This window comes from Parasteatoda tepidariorum, chromosome 9 (assembly GCF_982258835.1).
Source record: "Parasteatoda tepidariorum strain Cologne lab strain chromosome 9, Ptep-v5.0, whole genome shotgun sequence".
Classification (NCBI taxonomy): domain Eukaryota; kingdom Metazoa; phylum Arthropoda; class Arachnida; order Araneae; family Theridiidae; genus Parasteatoda; species Parasteatoda tepidariorum.
In genome coordinates, this window is record NC_141763.1 from 30,966,306 (window position 1) to 30,984,088 (window position 17,783).

The 17,783-nt window shown below is 30.9% G+C and overlaps 1 protein-coding gene across 1 annotated transcript in view; it reads right to left on the reverse strand.

Moving 5' to 3' along the window:
- Positions 1-7,396: 7,396 nt before the first annotated feature.
- LOC107442849 (uncharacterized) overlaps positions 7,397-17,783 on the reverse strand; it is a 66,873-nt gene continuing 56,486 nt past the window's right edge. The window contains exons 4-5 of the mRNA XM_016056509.4: positions 9,732-9,873; positions 7,397-8,684 (exon numbers count right to left, since the gene is read on the reverse strand). Coding sequence (XP_015911995.1) covers positions 8,429-8,684; positions 9,732-9,873 — 398 coding nt within the window. The 3' untranslated portion in view covers positions 7,397-8,428. The remainder of the gene's footprint in view (positions 8,685-9,731; positions 9,874-17,783) is intronic.

Consider the following 17,783-nt stretch of genomic DNA (forward strand, 5'->3'; position numbering starts at 1 on the left):
GGCAACAGATTTGATACATAAATAGAACGCTTCGTTTTAAAATATTTGTCGTTGTTTATTAAAATATCTTCTCGCTTCTTATTTATAATTCATTTAAACTAAATTCCTTGTCCTTCAACCTTAACCTTATATTTGATAGACACATACTATATTGTCTTCGGATCATCCTCAGGGATGTTTCCCAGACCGTCGCCAATAGCCCATTGTGCAGCTCTAGTGCGACGTAAATTAACTACAACAACAACAACCTAAAATAGTCCACACCGTAGTGATTTTTTGAAATCTCGCCAAGCAAGTTTTTGAAATCTTGCCAAACTAGGTTTCCGGAAGATATTTAGAGGCGATTATTTTGAACGTCCGATCACACCACCAAAATTCTTAAACCTTATTGGTTATTTGATATCTATACCTATGCGAAAGTTAGATTTCGTTAGAAAAAGAGGTAAAAGGGTTTATTTTTTCGCCATTTATGCTTCTGATCTCTTGCTCTTTGAATCATCGTTATTATTTAATTTTTATCCATTGGCAAAATGGGTCATGGTTTGGATTTGATGGCGTACACACACTTTTCAACTGTGTTCAAGAGTAAAGTAAACAGTGCGCATGCGTTACTATGGCAACCGCTGCTGTTTTTCTTTTCATTAGCAGGCATTTTCAATGCATTTACATAATAATAGTTTAAAGTATTATTATATTCTTTTTATTATTAACGCATAATTACTGTCTTGACTCCAATATAACTTACTGGCTTGATTCCAATATAAATATGAATACTGAAGAAGGAAAAGTATTCTGTGACGTTTTGAAACACGTACATAGACAGGATTTGAAAACCAATCCGATGATCAATTGAGACAGTTTTTGCAACCCGCGATTTGAAATGTTGTGACGTTTAACGGAGTCAATCCAGAAAGAAAAAGCATTTGACCAATGGGTAACCAGTGATCGTAATAAGGCGATCGCAACTTTTATTTTTCATCTCGTTTGTTTAATTTTGCGTTTGTCGTTTCTTTATAGGTCGAAGGACCTCGAATACATATTCAGCTTCCTACGCCAGTTCTGTGAAGTCTGACAGAAAAGGCAGAAAGCGTAGCGAAGCTGAAAGATTGAGGAAATTTACGAAGTCAATTGGCGTGAAAATTAGTAAAAGGCACATGGAAGAAACAAAACAGCGACTCAGGAAAATAAATCCTAATATTTCATACAAAGGGATGTGCTGAGACTGGTGGAATGTAGAATAGAAAAGGATTGAGGAAACAAAGCCGCGACTGAGGAAAAGAAATCCTAATATTTCATATGTGCTGAGACTGATGGAATGTAGAATAGACAAGGATGGAAGAAACAAAGCCGCGACTGAGGAAAAGAAATCCTAATATTTCATACAAAGGGATGTGCTGAGACTGGTGGAATGTGGAATAGATAAGGATGGAAGAAACAAAGCCGCGACTGAGGAAAAGAAATCCTAATATTTCATACAAAGGGATGTGCTGAGACTGGTGGAATGTGGAATAGATAAGGATGGAAGAAACAAAGCCACGACTGAGGAAAAGAAATCCTAATATTTCATACGTGCTGAGACTGATGGAATGTAGAATAGATAAGGATGGAAGAAACAAAGCCGCGACTGAGGAAAAGAAATCCTAATATTTCATACGTGCTGAGACTGATGGAATGTAGAATATATAAGGATGGAAGAAACAAAGCCGCGACTGAGGAAAAGAAATCCTAATATTTCATACGTGCTGAGACTGATGGAATGTAGAATAGATAAGGATGGAAGAAACAAAGCCGCGACTGAGGAAAAGAAATCATAATATTTCATACAAAGGGATGTGCTGAGACTGATGGAATGTAGAATAGATAAGGATGGAAGAAACAAAGCCGCGACTTAGGAAAAGAAATCCTAATATTTCATACAAAGGGATGTGCTGAGACTGGTGGAATGTGGAATAGATAAGGATGGAAGAAACAAAGCCGCGACTGAGGAAAAGAAATCCTAATATTTCATACAAAGGGATGTGCTGAGACTGGTGGAATGTGGAATAGATAAGGATGGAAGAAACAAAGCCACGACTGAGGAAAAGAAATCCTAATATTTCATACAAAGGGATGTGCTGAGACTGGTGGAATGTGGAATAGATAAGGATGGAAGAAACAAAGCCGCGACTGAGGAAAAGAAATCCTAATATTTCATACAAAGGGATGTGCTGAGACTGGTGGAATGTGGAATAGATAAGGATGGAAGAAACAAAGCCACGACTGAGGAAAAGAAATCCTAATATTTCATACAAAGGGATGTGCTGAGACTGGTGGAATGTGGAACAGATAAGGATGTGGAATAAAAAAGAGGGGGAATTGAATAAGGATTAAAATGGATTATGGCTATGGATTAAAAAGGGGCTCAAAAATAAAATACCAGAACACGTTAAAGTTACCTGCTTTGTCAATGGATGAATGACGGCTAACAAGGTTTTGGAGTTAAAATTGGAATGACGTTTAGTGGTTAATTTTTAATCTGGCTTAATCCATAGAATCTCGAGTCTCTGAAAAATTAAAAAGTCTGGATACAAATATAGTTTTAATTCCAGCAGGGTGCTCAAGCCTTCTGCAGCCAGCAGATGTTTCGTGCATGGCGCCCTTTAAAAGTGTATTAAGAAGACAATAGTTGTTATTCATTAGGAATAATCATAAGTCCCTTGCTGGGAAATTAAAAAGGTTTGCCAGGAATGTTAACTCGGCAAGATGTGATTGGCTTTTGGGTGGCCGTCTCCGAATAGACTATCTCAAACTCATTTAAGCGTTCTGGTATTTCCAACACATAAGATGGAAGCGAAGGTGGGACTTTCCATTCCGGATTAGTGGAAGTTAAGACTGGATCTATTGACAATGAACCAGTGAACTGAAGAGTGCGTTGACCTTATTTTGGACGAGACGATATCTCAAATATTTCCTTTAATGGCTTTTCGGAATTTGAGTAAGGTAAATAGATTTATAAAATGCTTTTCTAAATTTTTTTGTGCGGTACCGATTGAAATGGCGAGCGAATGGACGACTGAATTTTTAACTTTATTGAATGCAAAAGGTAAGAGAGCGATGATTTAATGGTGTATGAATCAAAATTTAATTTAGAAAACATATGAATGCCTTAAATGTGGAGATCAAAAGAGTTTGACAAAGCGAAAGGATACAGAGCATGGTTTTGAATGGAGATGACGAAAGCGTGGATTGAATGTGGTTGAGCGTGATGTTTGTCTGAGTGTTAGGAGAGGTACCTGGTTTTCTATGAGTAAATTAAGTATGTATGATGTTTTGCGTATGACAAGGTATTAGTTTAGAAGTTGTATGAATGAAGTTATAAATAAATTTGTTATAATTTAAATTGTTTTTTAACAATCAAAAAGCAACGTTGATCCATGTTATAAATGTCAACTTGGCGAGATTTCAAAACGTCACCAAGAGGTGGCTATTCTAGTATTTTACCTTCTTTATTGTCTCTATTTCTAAATACACCAAATCAAAATTTTAAAACAGGTGATTCTGCTAGTATAGACCCAGACCTATCGACTATTTCCCTATAATGGGATACCTCAAGTGACATAGAGTGGGCATCTCGATCCTGATTGGCAGTTGAATCGTGGCATTTGTTTAGTTAGCAACTGTTCTTTACATTCTATTTTGAGTAAGTCAAGCCTGTCCAGTATCAATTTTCTTAAGTGACACATTCTATATTGTTATACAAATATTCTTTTAGAACGATTTTAGTTCTTTCTCTATACATTTCTTACTTAACACAAAGACAGGCATGAAACCACGTAGAACATAAACAAACTAGTTGCCAGGTACGCAAAACAAGAATATATCACTGTTACAATAAAATACATAAATAATAAATCCAAGTTAAGAAAAAGAATTATATTTCAACAAATTTGATGTGCGATATGGCACTTTATTTAATTAATTCACGTTAATTAGCATTCTAAATTATGTGAAGAAGCATAGCTCAACCCAAACATGCGCCATTTTGCTTATAAACGATCAGCTGGAACTGACGTCATTGGTCACATGTGAGGGTACCTGTGTTAAAAAAAAATAACACGACGTTTATAATACTGCGCTGTATGCTTCATGATTTTGTCAGTTTTGCTTTCATGAAAGTCTTGACAGACCTTATGGTTAAGTAAAATAATCTGTTCAGTTATACTCTTGGAAGATTTTGATTATGAAATGTTTCAAAATAAGCAATTTAGTTCCTTGTAAAAATGTATGTCAACTTTTTTGTGCTCAAACGATGCTAATAGTCTTAGATTGACCGCCATAAACTTTTCTACAACTTTGTCTTAAACTAATTAGTAATGATTTGTCAATAACAATTATGTTATCACAAGGCTTCCAATTTTAGCATACTAAAGTCATCAAAATAACGCCCGGGTGATTTACTGGATGATTTTATGTTCGAAGCTCTTGAAAATAAAGGTGTGATATCCAAAACTAGTTAGATTCTATATACAAGGTAGCGACAATCAGAAGGGTTGAAAATTAGTGATAGCTTTGCTATTGATTTGTTTATATTCGTGCTAACAATGTTTTAAACTTTTATTGCCAGCACAGCGTATTTTAAAGTAAATATTTAATGAGTAATATTAGAACATCGGTAGCAGAAACCCTTCAGCAGCGAGCGCTGCAAATTTATTTTTCATATAAGTTTTTATTTTTAAAAAGCAAACAAATGAGTGGGTTGCTGAGTTTCTTTTAAACATTTCTAACATTTTAAACATTGTTACTAATAAAAATTAGAAAACTGAATTATAAGAGCACCGCAAATAACAAAAACAAGCAAAGAATTTTTTTTTCTGTCACTCTTACAGACGTTACTAGTTACTGTATTGGCTTAACTGTATAGGTATGTTATTTATTCCATTTTTTTAATATCATTGTATAAAAACAGGCCTACGAACTACTACGCTTTTTGCAAAATATTTCTTACAGTTATGGACAATAAAATTGAAAGCTTTCAAAATTTCGGTTGATTTTGTCAACATTTTAAAAGTTTACTCAAGAAATAACTGGAACAAAATGACTTTTTCTATGAACTTTTGAATCATTAACATGAAGTGGTGTGGAGAATAACTTTAAATTAAATCTTTTAAATCAAAAATCATACATTAAAATATATACTTTACGCAATTAATATAAGAAACTTTTTCAAATAGAAAGGTGGCCGTCCTGACTAAAATTCATCTTGAAATATTAAACAACAATAAATATAAAATTTACAATTTTTAAGGACCTTATGTTTGCTTCTTGTATGTAATTTGCTCTTGTTTATTATAATAATCTCTCTCTGAATGCGTTGAAGTAGCAGACAAATTTGGATTTATGAAGATGGCGTTGCAGAATCATTCCGTAAATTCTGCTACCGAGTTTAGAACTAATGTAAATTTCATTTGTTAGAAAAAAAAAGCCATATAAAGTCAACAATCAGAGGGGAATTGCGCCTAAGAGGGGAATTGCCTTTATATTGTGCCTAATCCTTTCAATTATAAACATATAAATAATTTATGTATGGGAGCAGTTTTCACTTCAATGTAGAATAAAAGTTTGAGCACTAATGGGTTTGATACTTAACTTTCGAATAAAACAGAGATATTGGCAATAAGGTCATTAACCCCTTAACTATCGGTTAATTTTCAAGAAAACGGTCATAAAAGTGCCTATTTTTTGGCTTTTGTATTTGTATTACGTATTTGATCAGTGCTGACATGTACAGTGGCGCTCACGTACTTAAGGACATGTCTTTATGAAAAGTAAAATCCCAAATTTAATGTTCACGCATAAGTTTATTGAATTGATAATTATGTATTGGAACAAATAACTTATTTTTAATATATTTTCACAATGAAAATCATTTATCTAACTGTTATACTTAAATTATGTAACATTTTAGAAAAAATATGCATTCCACATACTTAAGGACAACAAAATAAATATTTCTTAATCGTTAATAAAATTAATAACAATGTAAAAAATGTAACAAAAATAAAAGATTTGAAGCCAGTATTTAGTCGGTAAGCCTTTTGCGGCAATTACTGCTTCACATCTACGAGACATCGAATCTACTAATCTTTGACATCGCTCTGGAGGTATCGCCCAGCCTTCTTGGACACATTTCCATAAATCACCTAAATTTTGTGGTTTTTACTGTTTCACATATTTATCCCCTTCTATCCATAGCATCTTGACCGGGTTGAGATCTGGTGATTGGGAAGGCCACTGCAAAACTTCAATTTTCTTGCTTGACAAGAAGCCTTTCACAGTTTTGCTCGTGTGCTTTGAATCATTATCGGCTTGCATGATTGGTTTTCTTCAGCGAAGTTCCCTGTAATAAGGCAGAAAAACAGTCTTGATAATGTCCACATACACATGCTGATCCATGATGCCTTCGATTTTGTGAATTGGACCACATCCTGAACGTGTCATGGCACTCCACACCATTACCGAGCCGCCTCCACCTTTTACAGTTGATTTCGTACACCGTACATTAAATTCTTCACCGACTCAACACCTCACATATCTTTTGCCATCTGAGCCCATTCTGTTGAACTTCGATTCGTCTGTAAATATAACTCGATTCCAGTCAGCCTATGTCCAGTTTCGGTGTCTTTTTGCAAAAGCTAATCGAGCTGCTATATTCTTCTTTGACATCAACGGTTTTTTCCTGCATACGCGACCCATAAGCCGAAACTCATTTAAACGCCGTTTGATGGTATTATTGCTTACGTGCTTGCCTGTTAATTCAGCGAATTCTTTCCTGATGTCCGGGGCGGTTTTGTGACGATCAGCTTCAGAAATTCGATCTTCTCGTTCGGTAGTTTTGCGAGGACGTGATTTTCGGGATGATTTTTCAATACTTTTGGTCACTTGAATAGATTTCAATGCTTGGAAAACTGCTGTTTTTGGTAATTTTAACCGCCTACCAATTTTTCTAATGCTTAAACCTTCTTTTCTCAGAGTATCTATTCGACATCTCTGTTCATTGCTAACATTTTACCTTTACTCATAATAATGTTGAAATTTGTACTAAAAGAAAGAAAAAAATATTAATATAATGTTTTAAAGCATCAAACAAAGATAATGTAGTAAATTACACTTACATTGATCGATAAATTGATTGTAATCATTCAATAACTCATGATTAGACAAACTGTCCTTAAGTATAAGAAACTTAACAAAATACTATATTTTTTAAATAAACTTTTATGAAACACTTGTGAACACGAATGAATTATTTGAGGATTGAAGTTCAACTAAGGTAGAATTCGTCATTATAGATATCTTAATCAAAACATAATATTCATCCAATATAATGACGCATTTATTTTGAGAACACAGTCCTTAAGTACGTGAGCGCCACTGTAGCTTAAAATAAACTAACTATATACAATTACCTTAAAAATATCCTGGTACTGCCATCGGGTGAGTAAAATGAGAAATAAAATGTTTTCTGGGCAAAAAAGATGAATTAGTTTTATTCTTATTGGCACGTTACTACTGAACACTCCAGCCGTTCAATATCACGGGAGCGAGAAATAGAGGGCGAAACATTACCCCGTCATTTTCACGGGAGCGAGAAGGAAGGGGTTAAGATGTGATGTTTTGAATCTCGCTGACTTCAGTAGTAGTAATAACAAATAATATTTGACAAACATGAGCATAAGATTGATCATTATAAAAGAAAATAACTTTTTAGTATTTACAAAGATAGGGTTTATTAGATACAGTTTATAAATAACGAGATAGCTATTAAAGTAAAATTATGTTATTTAGAAGGAAAAAAAACGATTCGCGTATTTTTCACTCTCTAGATGACAATAATTGTCATGAAAGCAATGATAAAACGATGACAGCTAAGGAGTTGTCAGCTCAATCATTCAGTTTCTGAAAAACTAATGGAGGGACCGAAAATGCATGATTATTTATAATTACCTTACATTTTGGAGTCAATCTTAATAATCAGTGTTATTTGAAAACACTAACAAACTTAAAAAAGGTAATCAAATATCCTAGTAAACTTTTTTGAGAAGTCATCTTGTCACATGGCCACGTTAAATCATAATGAATGTTATTCTGTAGAAATTAACATGGAAATTCATGTGCCACTGTACCCACGTGACCTCTACATTATTAAGAAGTTAAAAGACCACTGCTCGTTTAAGCGGGCGACAAAATCATAAGTATGCGTGTGCAATTGATCCAAGCGGTACTGCGCAAGGCTATAAAATTTTTTTTTACCCTGTATTAAAAAATAGTACAAAACAGTTCCCCCCCGTCTCGTTATTTATATACTGTATCTATTATAATTCACCATAATAACACAAAATTTTGGCTGCATTTGAGCTTCATATTTCCACTTGTTAAATGTCACTTAGACTCAATTTAATCTAAGTATTCGATAGATAAATATTAATTGTAGAGCAAATAAAGTTTTTAAAACTGAATTGTAAGCCAAATTGCTTGCTGATGAGGATTTCACACATGCATTGGTTGCGTACATGTAATGTGCACAATGCTCGTGAATTAATGGGCTAGATATGCGATCTAAATGCTGTTGTAAGAACTCAGCTGCATACAATCCACAGTCTTTTCGGACGTGTTCATATTTGCACAAAACAAATTCGTTGAATGCGCTGAAAAAGGAAAAAATAATGACATAAACAACAATAAATTGAGTCGATAGTTAAACAATCATAATAATTTTGAGTTAACTTTTCATGAAATGAAGTTTTTTTTTTTAGAAGAAATGGTATTTTTATTTTAATTGAAAAACTGGAAGTTGTTACAATTTTACCCACTTCTTTAGAGAATCGATTGCTGTTTTTTTAAGTAGTACATAACAGATTCCTATTTACAGAAAAATTAAGAGGATGTTCGAGGGCAGCGGCTTCCAAAAGGTATTTCGCGGCACCCTTGGATCACGTGATACAATCACATGGGTTCCAAAAAAGCCTTTTTTGCAGCGAGCAATACTTGACACCTTTAATTATATGAAATTAATATTTTATTTGCTGTTTAATATTTCGTTTTTTATGGTTTAATCAAAAAAAAAAACTCAGTTAAGTTAAAAAAAAAAAAAAAACAGTTTATAAAAAATAAATCGCAACATATTAAAAAAAGTTGTTAAAACGGTATACTGAACAAATTATGAATAGGATATTCATTTATGTTGTTGTTCTTGCTTATTTCCCAATTGGTCTGACGGAGTTAGAATTTATAAACCATATTCATTTTTAAATTATTTAATTAGTCGAACTTCTAAATAGAACAAGAAAAAAATTACCAAAATTTATTACAAAGAAATATATTTCCTTAATAATCATTCTCAGCATTTAAAACAGCTCTTAGTTTTCATTTAACCAAAACCAGAATTTAGCTTATTTTATTCATTTTCAACTTACATATACGAACTGGACTAGATGCAACTCCAGTTCTAGCATGATGCTTAATTTACTAGACTCGTTCTATATTCGTAAACTGATGAAAGAAATTTCATTCTTCACAATAAATAATTTCTAAAAAATCATGCCTTTCTTTAATTAAAGTGTTCGCTTTGGTAATAGCTAATGAACTTCGTTAATAAAGTAGAGATACGCCTGAAAGAAGGTGGATCGTTTAAAACCTGTAGAGCCCGCAAAAATTCGGATTTCTCTATAATTTTTAGTAAAGTTAATACTTACCAGCAAGACTCCCTGAGTCCATCATCAACATTTCTTTGTTCTTCTACATTTTCAGACAGCTGCATGAGATGTCTATATTTAGGCGCACATTTATTCTCGGACAGCGAGACATTTTGGAAACATGGGGCGTGTTTTAAGTATGCTATAGAGATAAATAATACAGAAAAAAAATTAATAATGCATGAATAAATAAATCAATAATAAGATGCATAAATATTTCACATTTCGGTTAACAATAAGAATGTACAGTCGGCAAAAAAAAAAGATATCACCCTGAATAACTTTCGTTCTAATGATCCGATTTTCACGAACTAAGTGTCAATCTTAATGGTTCATGGGGGTGACCTCAAATATGTTAATTAATTAGTGCTAACTATTAATTAAGTTACGAAATCAGACACAAAAACGTACTTTCTCTGAATAAACATATATTTTTTTTTACATATTTGGAATCTAGACACTTGAATTAGGGGGGGTAGACAAAATTTTAAAACAATTGGGTCGTAAATTGGGTTGCAATAAAGGTTTATATATTTGGCGATAGTCCAGAAAACCGCCAAAAAAAGTCGCCTGCGCAAATAAATATTTTAAGATAACCCATTGACTGATTCAAAAGAGAAACGCTTAATTTTACTAGGTTGCTAGGCAACCAATTTCTGACTGTAAGAAAATTGAAATAATGTTTTGTGATTGCTCTGAGAGGTTTAATTAATAGTTAATAGAAAACATCTCGAAGTTTCTAGGCAATAGACAACTTTTAAGTTCATTTATGTCCAAAAAGTTTAAAAAGAAAAAAAATTATTTTAATCCCCTTTGAAAAGAAAATTTGAATCGATTTATAAGTTTTTAGAATTTAAATACATGAACTTTTTATCTGATATTATTTAGATTATGCTATTTTTGCTATGTTTATTCGAGGATTTCATACTAAAATCAAATTAACATAACTTATAATAGCTGTATACAAAATTTTAGGGATAATGACTTTTACAGCTTTAATCGAGTCTTCTAGGCATAAAAATTTGAAGAAAAAAAAAGTGCTTGAAAAATAAAATGTAGATTGTATAGTAATTCTAATGCACATTCGCAAGGTTTTCTATAATTTACGATATTTTTTTTCTATAACTCAATGAATTGCTGAATGTTTAGTGGCATTTTAAAAACATTGAAATATGTTATGTTTAAGAATAAGATATTGAAATAATATGTTGCATATTGTATGATTAATTGTTTAAAAAATTGCCTCATTTTGCTAGATATTTACGTTACATGGTTTTCTTTGGATAAAGATGATTAGCAAATAGCATCCACATGTTTCGATACATTCTGAAACTTACGTTCGCAAATTCACCATAAAATGTCGCACAGCATATTCTTCAATTACGATAAGCTACATTTACCACCAAATACTGCTACTATGATTATTTTTGTTTTCTTATATTCTCTCTCTCTATATATATATATATATCTGATATGATACTCTCTTTTTAAACAGAGCTCGTAAGGCCCTTAAGATACTGAAATGGGGGCACGAAAACTTAAAAGATTTTTTTTTCCTAATGCCCGCCTGATTTAACATCAGTCAATTCAGGCATCTACAGGGCGACAGATATCTGTGTGGCCTAAGGATTCCTAACGAGCATCAAACATTCTCAAAATTAAGTGTTCATTCACTGGAAAATTTAGTGTTTATTCAATTTAAGAACTGTTCCTTCACTTGGTTATCTTACTACTTATTATTTAAACCACCAAAAGCTTAAAACAATATTATGTAAGTTATCTAATTTTTTTTTACATAATTTGCATTTAATAACAAATATGTCGACATGCATAATAGCAAATACGTCATGTAGCTAAAATTACAAATTTTGAAATTTTTATGATTTTTTTTAAAGACAAGATAAGCTTAAGTATTCCTTCACTGGTTAGTTTACCCTATAAGATTTTGAGAAATTTGCGATGTTGTGAGAGATGCTTAAAAATGTTGACTACGTATTTTTATTAATATTTATAAAATATATATTCAAGAAATTGATGAATATTTTATTCCAAATTTATTCATTCGTATGTATATTATTGAAATTTTATCAGTTATTGAGAAGAAAAAAAACTAAAAAATAAAAAATAATCACATTAAAGAAGCACAATCTGTTGTATAATCATATTCTATCAGAAGCATGCTTTTATAAAACTCCACATTCTCTGAATAAAATGTATTTTATTCAATAAAATGTTTTATTCAAATTTCCTTACTAAATAGCAAATAGAATTTTAGACGACTAAAGAAGAAATATCGTATTTTATAGCTTAAAAAAATAAAAATGAAAAGATAAGCAAACGATTATTAGCGAAAAAATTATAAATGAAATTTTATGCTAAGCGCGCGAAGTCAAGTTCCTCGCAAGTTTATCACATTTTAATATTAATCGCCCCATTTAATCATTTCTTCATTGTCGCCAAATTATTTTTTTAAAAATAATTAATTTCAATTTTTCTCAGCTTCTAATAAATAAAAACAGTTGAAACTTTAGATTTTTCAATTGGAAAATATGTAGATTAATATGGTATAAAAAAATTCATACCTTATAATTCAAAAATTTTTCATCCTTAATTTAATTAAATAATAAAAAATAATTAACAATTATTACAAATTATTTTTTTCATGAAATTATCTTTGGGTAAATGAGTTTTATGATTGGGTGGAATTTTCTTCGAATTGCTTTATTAGTTTTTAAAATATGACTAAAAACGTAAAAAGTGAAATTAACATTAAGGGGTACGAACTTTGGATCGCTCTCCTGACCAAACTATGGGGACCATATTTCCCAGATTGCGGCTACCCCCTATATTTTGAAGATTAAGAATCCAAATATGTAAGAAAAAATATATGTTTATTCAGAGAAAGTACGTTTTTGTGTCTGATTTCGTAACTTAATTAATAGTTAGCACTAATTAATTAGCATATTTGAGGTCACCCCCAGGAACCATTAAGATTAACCCTTAGTTCGAGAAAATCCGATCATTAGAACGAAAGTTATTCAGGGTGATATCTTTTTTTTTTTGCGGACTGTACAAGCATCTATCGAGGCAATTTGGCCAAGTTTTGAAAACTATGCTGTAACGCTTGAATTTTAATTTGAAAAATTTATTTAAATCAATCGGAATTTTCAAATATAAAATACGTATAGATATATATATTATATAGGCCGTGGTGGCTCAGGGTATAGAGTGCTCTCTTCCCAATGAGGTGAACCGGGTTCGAATCCCAGCGATGGTTGGTCGATTCGAATTCCGCACCTGGCTCGCACTGACGTAAAATATTCTCAGAGGAAAGACGGATCATAGATTAGAGTTCCCTTTCTGTCCAAGATAACCACGGGAGGTTTTCCTCTCCGTGTAACGCTAATGAGGGTAAGTTCCATCAAAAAAAGTATTCTACGAGAACAAATTTCACCGAATACTTTATCCAGGAGTACCCTTGTGTTTTGGATTGGGTTAAAAATTACAAGATTACGATGTTTAACATTGGTAGTCGTAAACCCAAAAATTGGGTCTTCTGTTCAACGACGGTTATAAAATAATTTAAAAGTTAATTCTATCATATTTACTGAAAATCCCTATTTTTCAAAAGTTTAGCTAATGGGGGTTTAATGAATAAATAGTTTCATATTATCATAAATTTCGATAGAATTTATATTTTAAGTAATTTGATCTGAGGCAACATCTAAAAAAATTATGATTTAAACTGTCGTACGTGCACCCAAAAATGCAGATCTAAGTTTAAAAATCAAATAATTGCTTTAAAAATTAATGCATTCTAAGTATTTTCGTTTATAAACAATTTCTAAAGCTTAAACAGTGACAATTATAATTTATTCTGCTCTGTTTTCTTTCAAATTGAATTATGTGTCTAATTAAATAATCCCCCTTTTAACGGCAAAGTTTGCAATACTTTATTTTTATGCAGTCTTTTGTAACCGGTAATAAGTATTTCACATATTCGCAAGAGACTGTGATAAGTCTTTTAAAAAAGTGCTTTGAAATCTAACTAAATTAACTGTACGAAGCTTTCAACTTTGTTAAAAATGATTTACCTTTTTTTAGATTTTAGTTTCAGTAGATAAATAGTTATTGACAGCCACTTTCTACATCAGCGCTTTTAGTTCTCTTCTTGCGAGTAATGTAATATGATAAGGTAGCGGAAATAAACAGCTATTTTTAGAAACTGTAATGCAGTTAAAAGGAAAGTTTTAAGCTTTATTTCAATCAACTAGACATAGATGAGGAAGGATTGTTCATAAAAGCTATTATCACTAAATGGCATTAATTCGTTTATACAGATCACAACAAATTTTAAATTCACGCCAACATATCTTAAAGTGAAATTATTCGATGGTTTTTGTTGAAGCAATTTTAATGAAGTTATAATAGCCTGAAGTTAATTTCTGGTGAATGGCAACATTCTCATAGTCGCTTTTGAATCTGTTCCGAATAATTGTTAAATAAAAATAGTTATCAAATTAAAACATTTAATATTTATATTGATGGTGATTGTGGAATAGTTTTTTTTTGTTTTGTTATAAAAACATATATCTCTTAAGGAGACATTCTATAAGCTTTGATGGTAAAAAATGATTGATTTTTTTTATCATTCACATTCACAAAATTTTTTATCATTATTATTTACATATGCTGATGTAAGCTAAACATAACAATCCGATTGTTGCAATCAATATTTCGTTACAGCAAGGCAAGTGAATTTTGCCATTCATCACCAACAGTTGACTTTCTGTTATTTTGGTTTTCAATAATAACATATATTCGTTTTATATTGTCCTATTATATCTCTTTCATTTTAAGCAGTCTTTGCAATTTAAGTTTGTTAATCCTGCGTATCTAATAGAAAAAAATAGTATCTTTTGTATCATATTTAAAAAATCTATATATGTAACAGAAATTAAGCAACTATTTAAAATTTAAAAGAAAGGTGTACTAACAAATTAAAATATTCCTGTAGAATAAATAATACCTGCCACCTCTTCCGCATTTTGAAGACTTTAATTTTTATATTTAATTTAGTGAGAAAATTTTTACATTTATGTTTGATATCAATTTTAACAAATTTAATTTAAATTTATTTTTATTACAATTATATTTAAATAGTTTTAACATACTTGTAGAAACCCGCTAGTTGCCTTATTGAGTAGTAAATATTGGCTCATGTCAATTGAATGACTGCTTTCAAGGTCACTTCAATTATCATTTCACTGCCATTGGGGAAACATTTCTTTTAAAAATTTCTAACAGATTTCTTCAGAATTTTTTTTTCTTCTTCAGAGTGCAAAGAATTAATAAAACATTTAGATTATCTTTGGTATGCCTCAGTAAAGATTTTGGATATTTAATAAATACAATACAACACTATCATAATGAAAGTTAGTGATGTATTTTAACAATTTTTTTACTGCTAATAAAACAAACACATTAAAACAATTGTAGCATAATCTCTATTCTGCGACTTACCGATAACAAACTTCTATTAGTTAACTATATCTTCGTTTAGTTAAATTGGTATAGTATTTATCTTATTATGAATATCAGTAATGGGCGATTCCACGAAAAGTGGTCCTGAGTGACTAAACTTTCAAAATTATCTTAAAATCAAAAATGACACAATTTCGGAATCTAGAAGATGTACATTTTTTAATAGTTAAGATAGTTTTTTGAATTACAAAAAATATTTATGTGAATTCTAACAAAAGGTGGAACACTATGAATTTTAACAGGAGTTCTCTTCTTTGTTATGTTATATTCCAATGGAGTTCTTAAAATATTAAAGAGCAATAAAATAGTTTTTAGTAATAAATATAACTATTTTACTCTTTTATCATTGTTTAATGTATTTTTTTAATTTGGCCTAAATTTTTTTGCTTGTTTGAAAATCGATTAATCAAGATAGTCTAATTTCCCAGTAACACACGTAACATAATTTCGCATTTTTTTCTGTAAAAACTTTAGTAAAAAAGAAAATTTTTTGTTTTATAAATTAAGAAGGCAAGATATGCAACGGAAAAAATTCTCGAATTAAAACTGCCAATAGTTAAAATTTTATAATTAATTTTATTCAAGGTAACACACGTAACGAAAAGTTACGCGCGTAACTGTTATGTGTGTTAGAGGTACTTATGCACTTTAATTATTTATTTATTTTCAATAAAAGATTTAAATCATGTTCGGACATTTTTTATAACCGCCGCGCAACTTCAATGCCACAAATACGGAACTGTAAGATTGTGGTTTTTTGTAAAATCAGGTCGGTATAAGCATTAATAAAAAAACAGCATAATAAGACGATAATTTTGAAACTTTAGGAAATTGTTTTCCCAAACTTCTATTTGTTATACGTTTATGTTTAAGTAGAATATTTCGACTGCATTTGCTAGATTATTATAAAATGGATAAGCTTAAAATTGTGTCCTTATCTGGATTTAAAAGAATAAGAAGATGAAGAAAAAAAGAAAAGAGCATAAGATTCTGCACTTCAAAGGAAAGAAAATAAGGAAATAATGAAAGTTAGACTTGAATTTTCAAAACAGATTGATAATGATGTAAAAGGTTCACCACTAAGTATTTCAGATGAACTTAATTATTAATAAATCGATTTTCTTCAAAAGTTAGATTGTTTATACTATGCTTGTATTAAAACAAGAGCTGGTTCTCTTGATTATTACGGGGAAAAACGGGCAATAAAACGAAAGAACTATCTAACAATGTTTCTAAGAGAGACTTATACTGATTTTTGTCAGTTGCATCCTAAACATTGTTTAATTTTCCATATTTAGTGCTTTATGACTAAAAAATTTATTGCTACTGTAAAACTTAGAATCAAAACAAATATCATGAAATTTTTATTCTTTAACTGGAAGGCTAAAATTAAGTTTATGACAATACATGGTGATGGTAGAAGTATTTATGTATATAAAGTAAAAGAAATTTTGGATCTAATTGTTGGAAGGGTGCTTCTGATACTTACAAAAATTTCTCATTGCTTGTTATAGGTTTCTAACCATCATTTATTGTAGTTTGGTAACGATGAGAAAAAGATGACAATAGCTCACAATAAAAAATATATAATGGCAAATGTGCAAGAAGAATGTTTTGAAATAACTCTTGAAAATTGGACTAACTTTCAATAATACGTAAGAGTTAAAAGAATCCGAGGTGATACTTTCCAAACAAACATATCTAGCATTAAAACCAGGGGAATTCAAGTTGACTTTGCAATGGCATATTCTTTTGAATATCAAAACGAATTTCAATCAGCATTATGCTATCCAGCCACAGTTCCGTTATTCACAGCAGCTGTTGTCTTAGACGATACTCTCCTAAAGAGATTAAAATAGAGTCCTTTACAATATTTTCCTAAGGCAAAGACAAAGGTGAAACAATGTCTACACTTTTATTTTAAGACTGTTTAAAAACGATTCTACTTCAGAAGATGAGCTAACAGAAACCTTCTATAGTAATAAGTCAAGTTAAGAATTTAAAAATAAATATATGGTTGAATTATTTCATATTTTGTCAATCAAAATATAAAAAAAGAAATTAATTTGGAAATATTTTACGATATCACGTACAGAAGTTCCTTCTATGGGATAGATGTGTAGTACAAAATCTTGAAAGCGAAGCAAAATGCAAAGTTATTTATATCATTGTGTTGTTATAAAAAAAAATTTATTTGCTATCCAGTGTTGTTTGCAAAGCTAACCAATCAACTCATGCCTAATACAACAGTATTATATATTAGCCAAAAAGAAATAAAGATATTAATTGAAAAGATCAATACATGGCAACGGTAATGCAAAGCATAAAATCTATGCATAAGTATCGTTAGATACTTGAATAAGATGCATAGATGCACATTGTGGCACACAAATAGTCAGTAAGTCAATTTCTGTTCCCTACTGATCAGAAGTGCGCCTATAACTGAAATTAAAACGACATATGCTCTATCTCGGGAACATTATTGACGCAAATGCACATGCTTGTAAA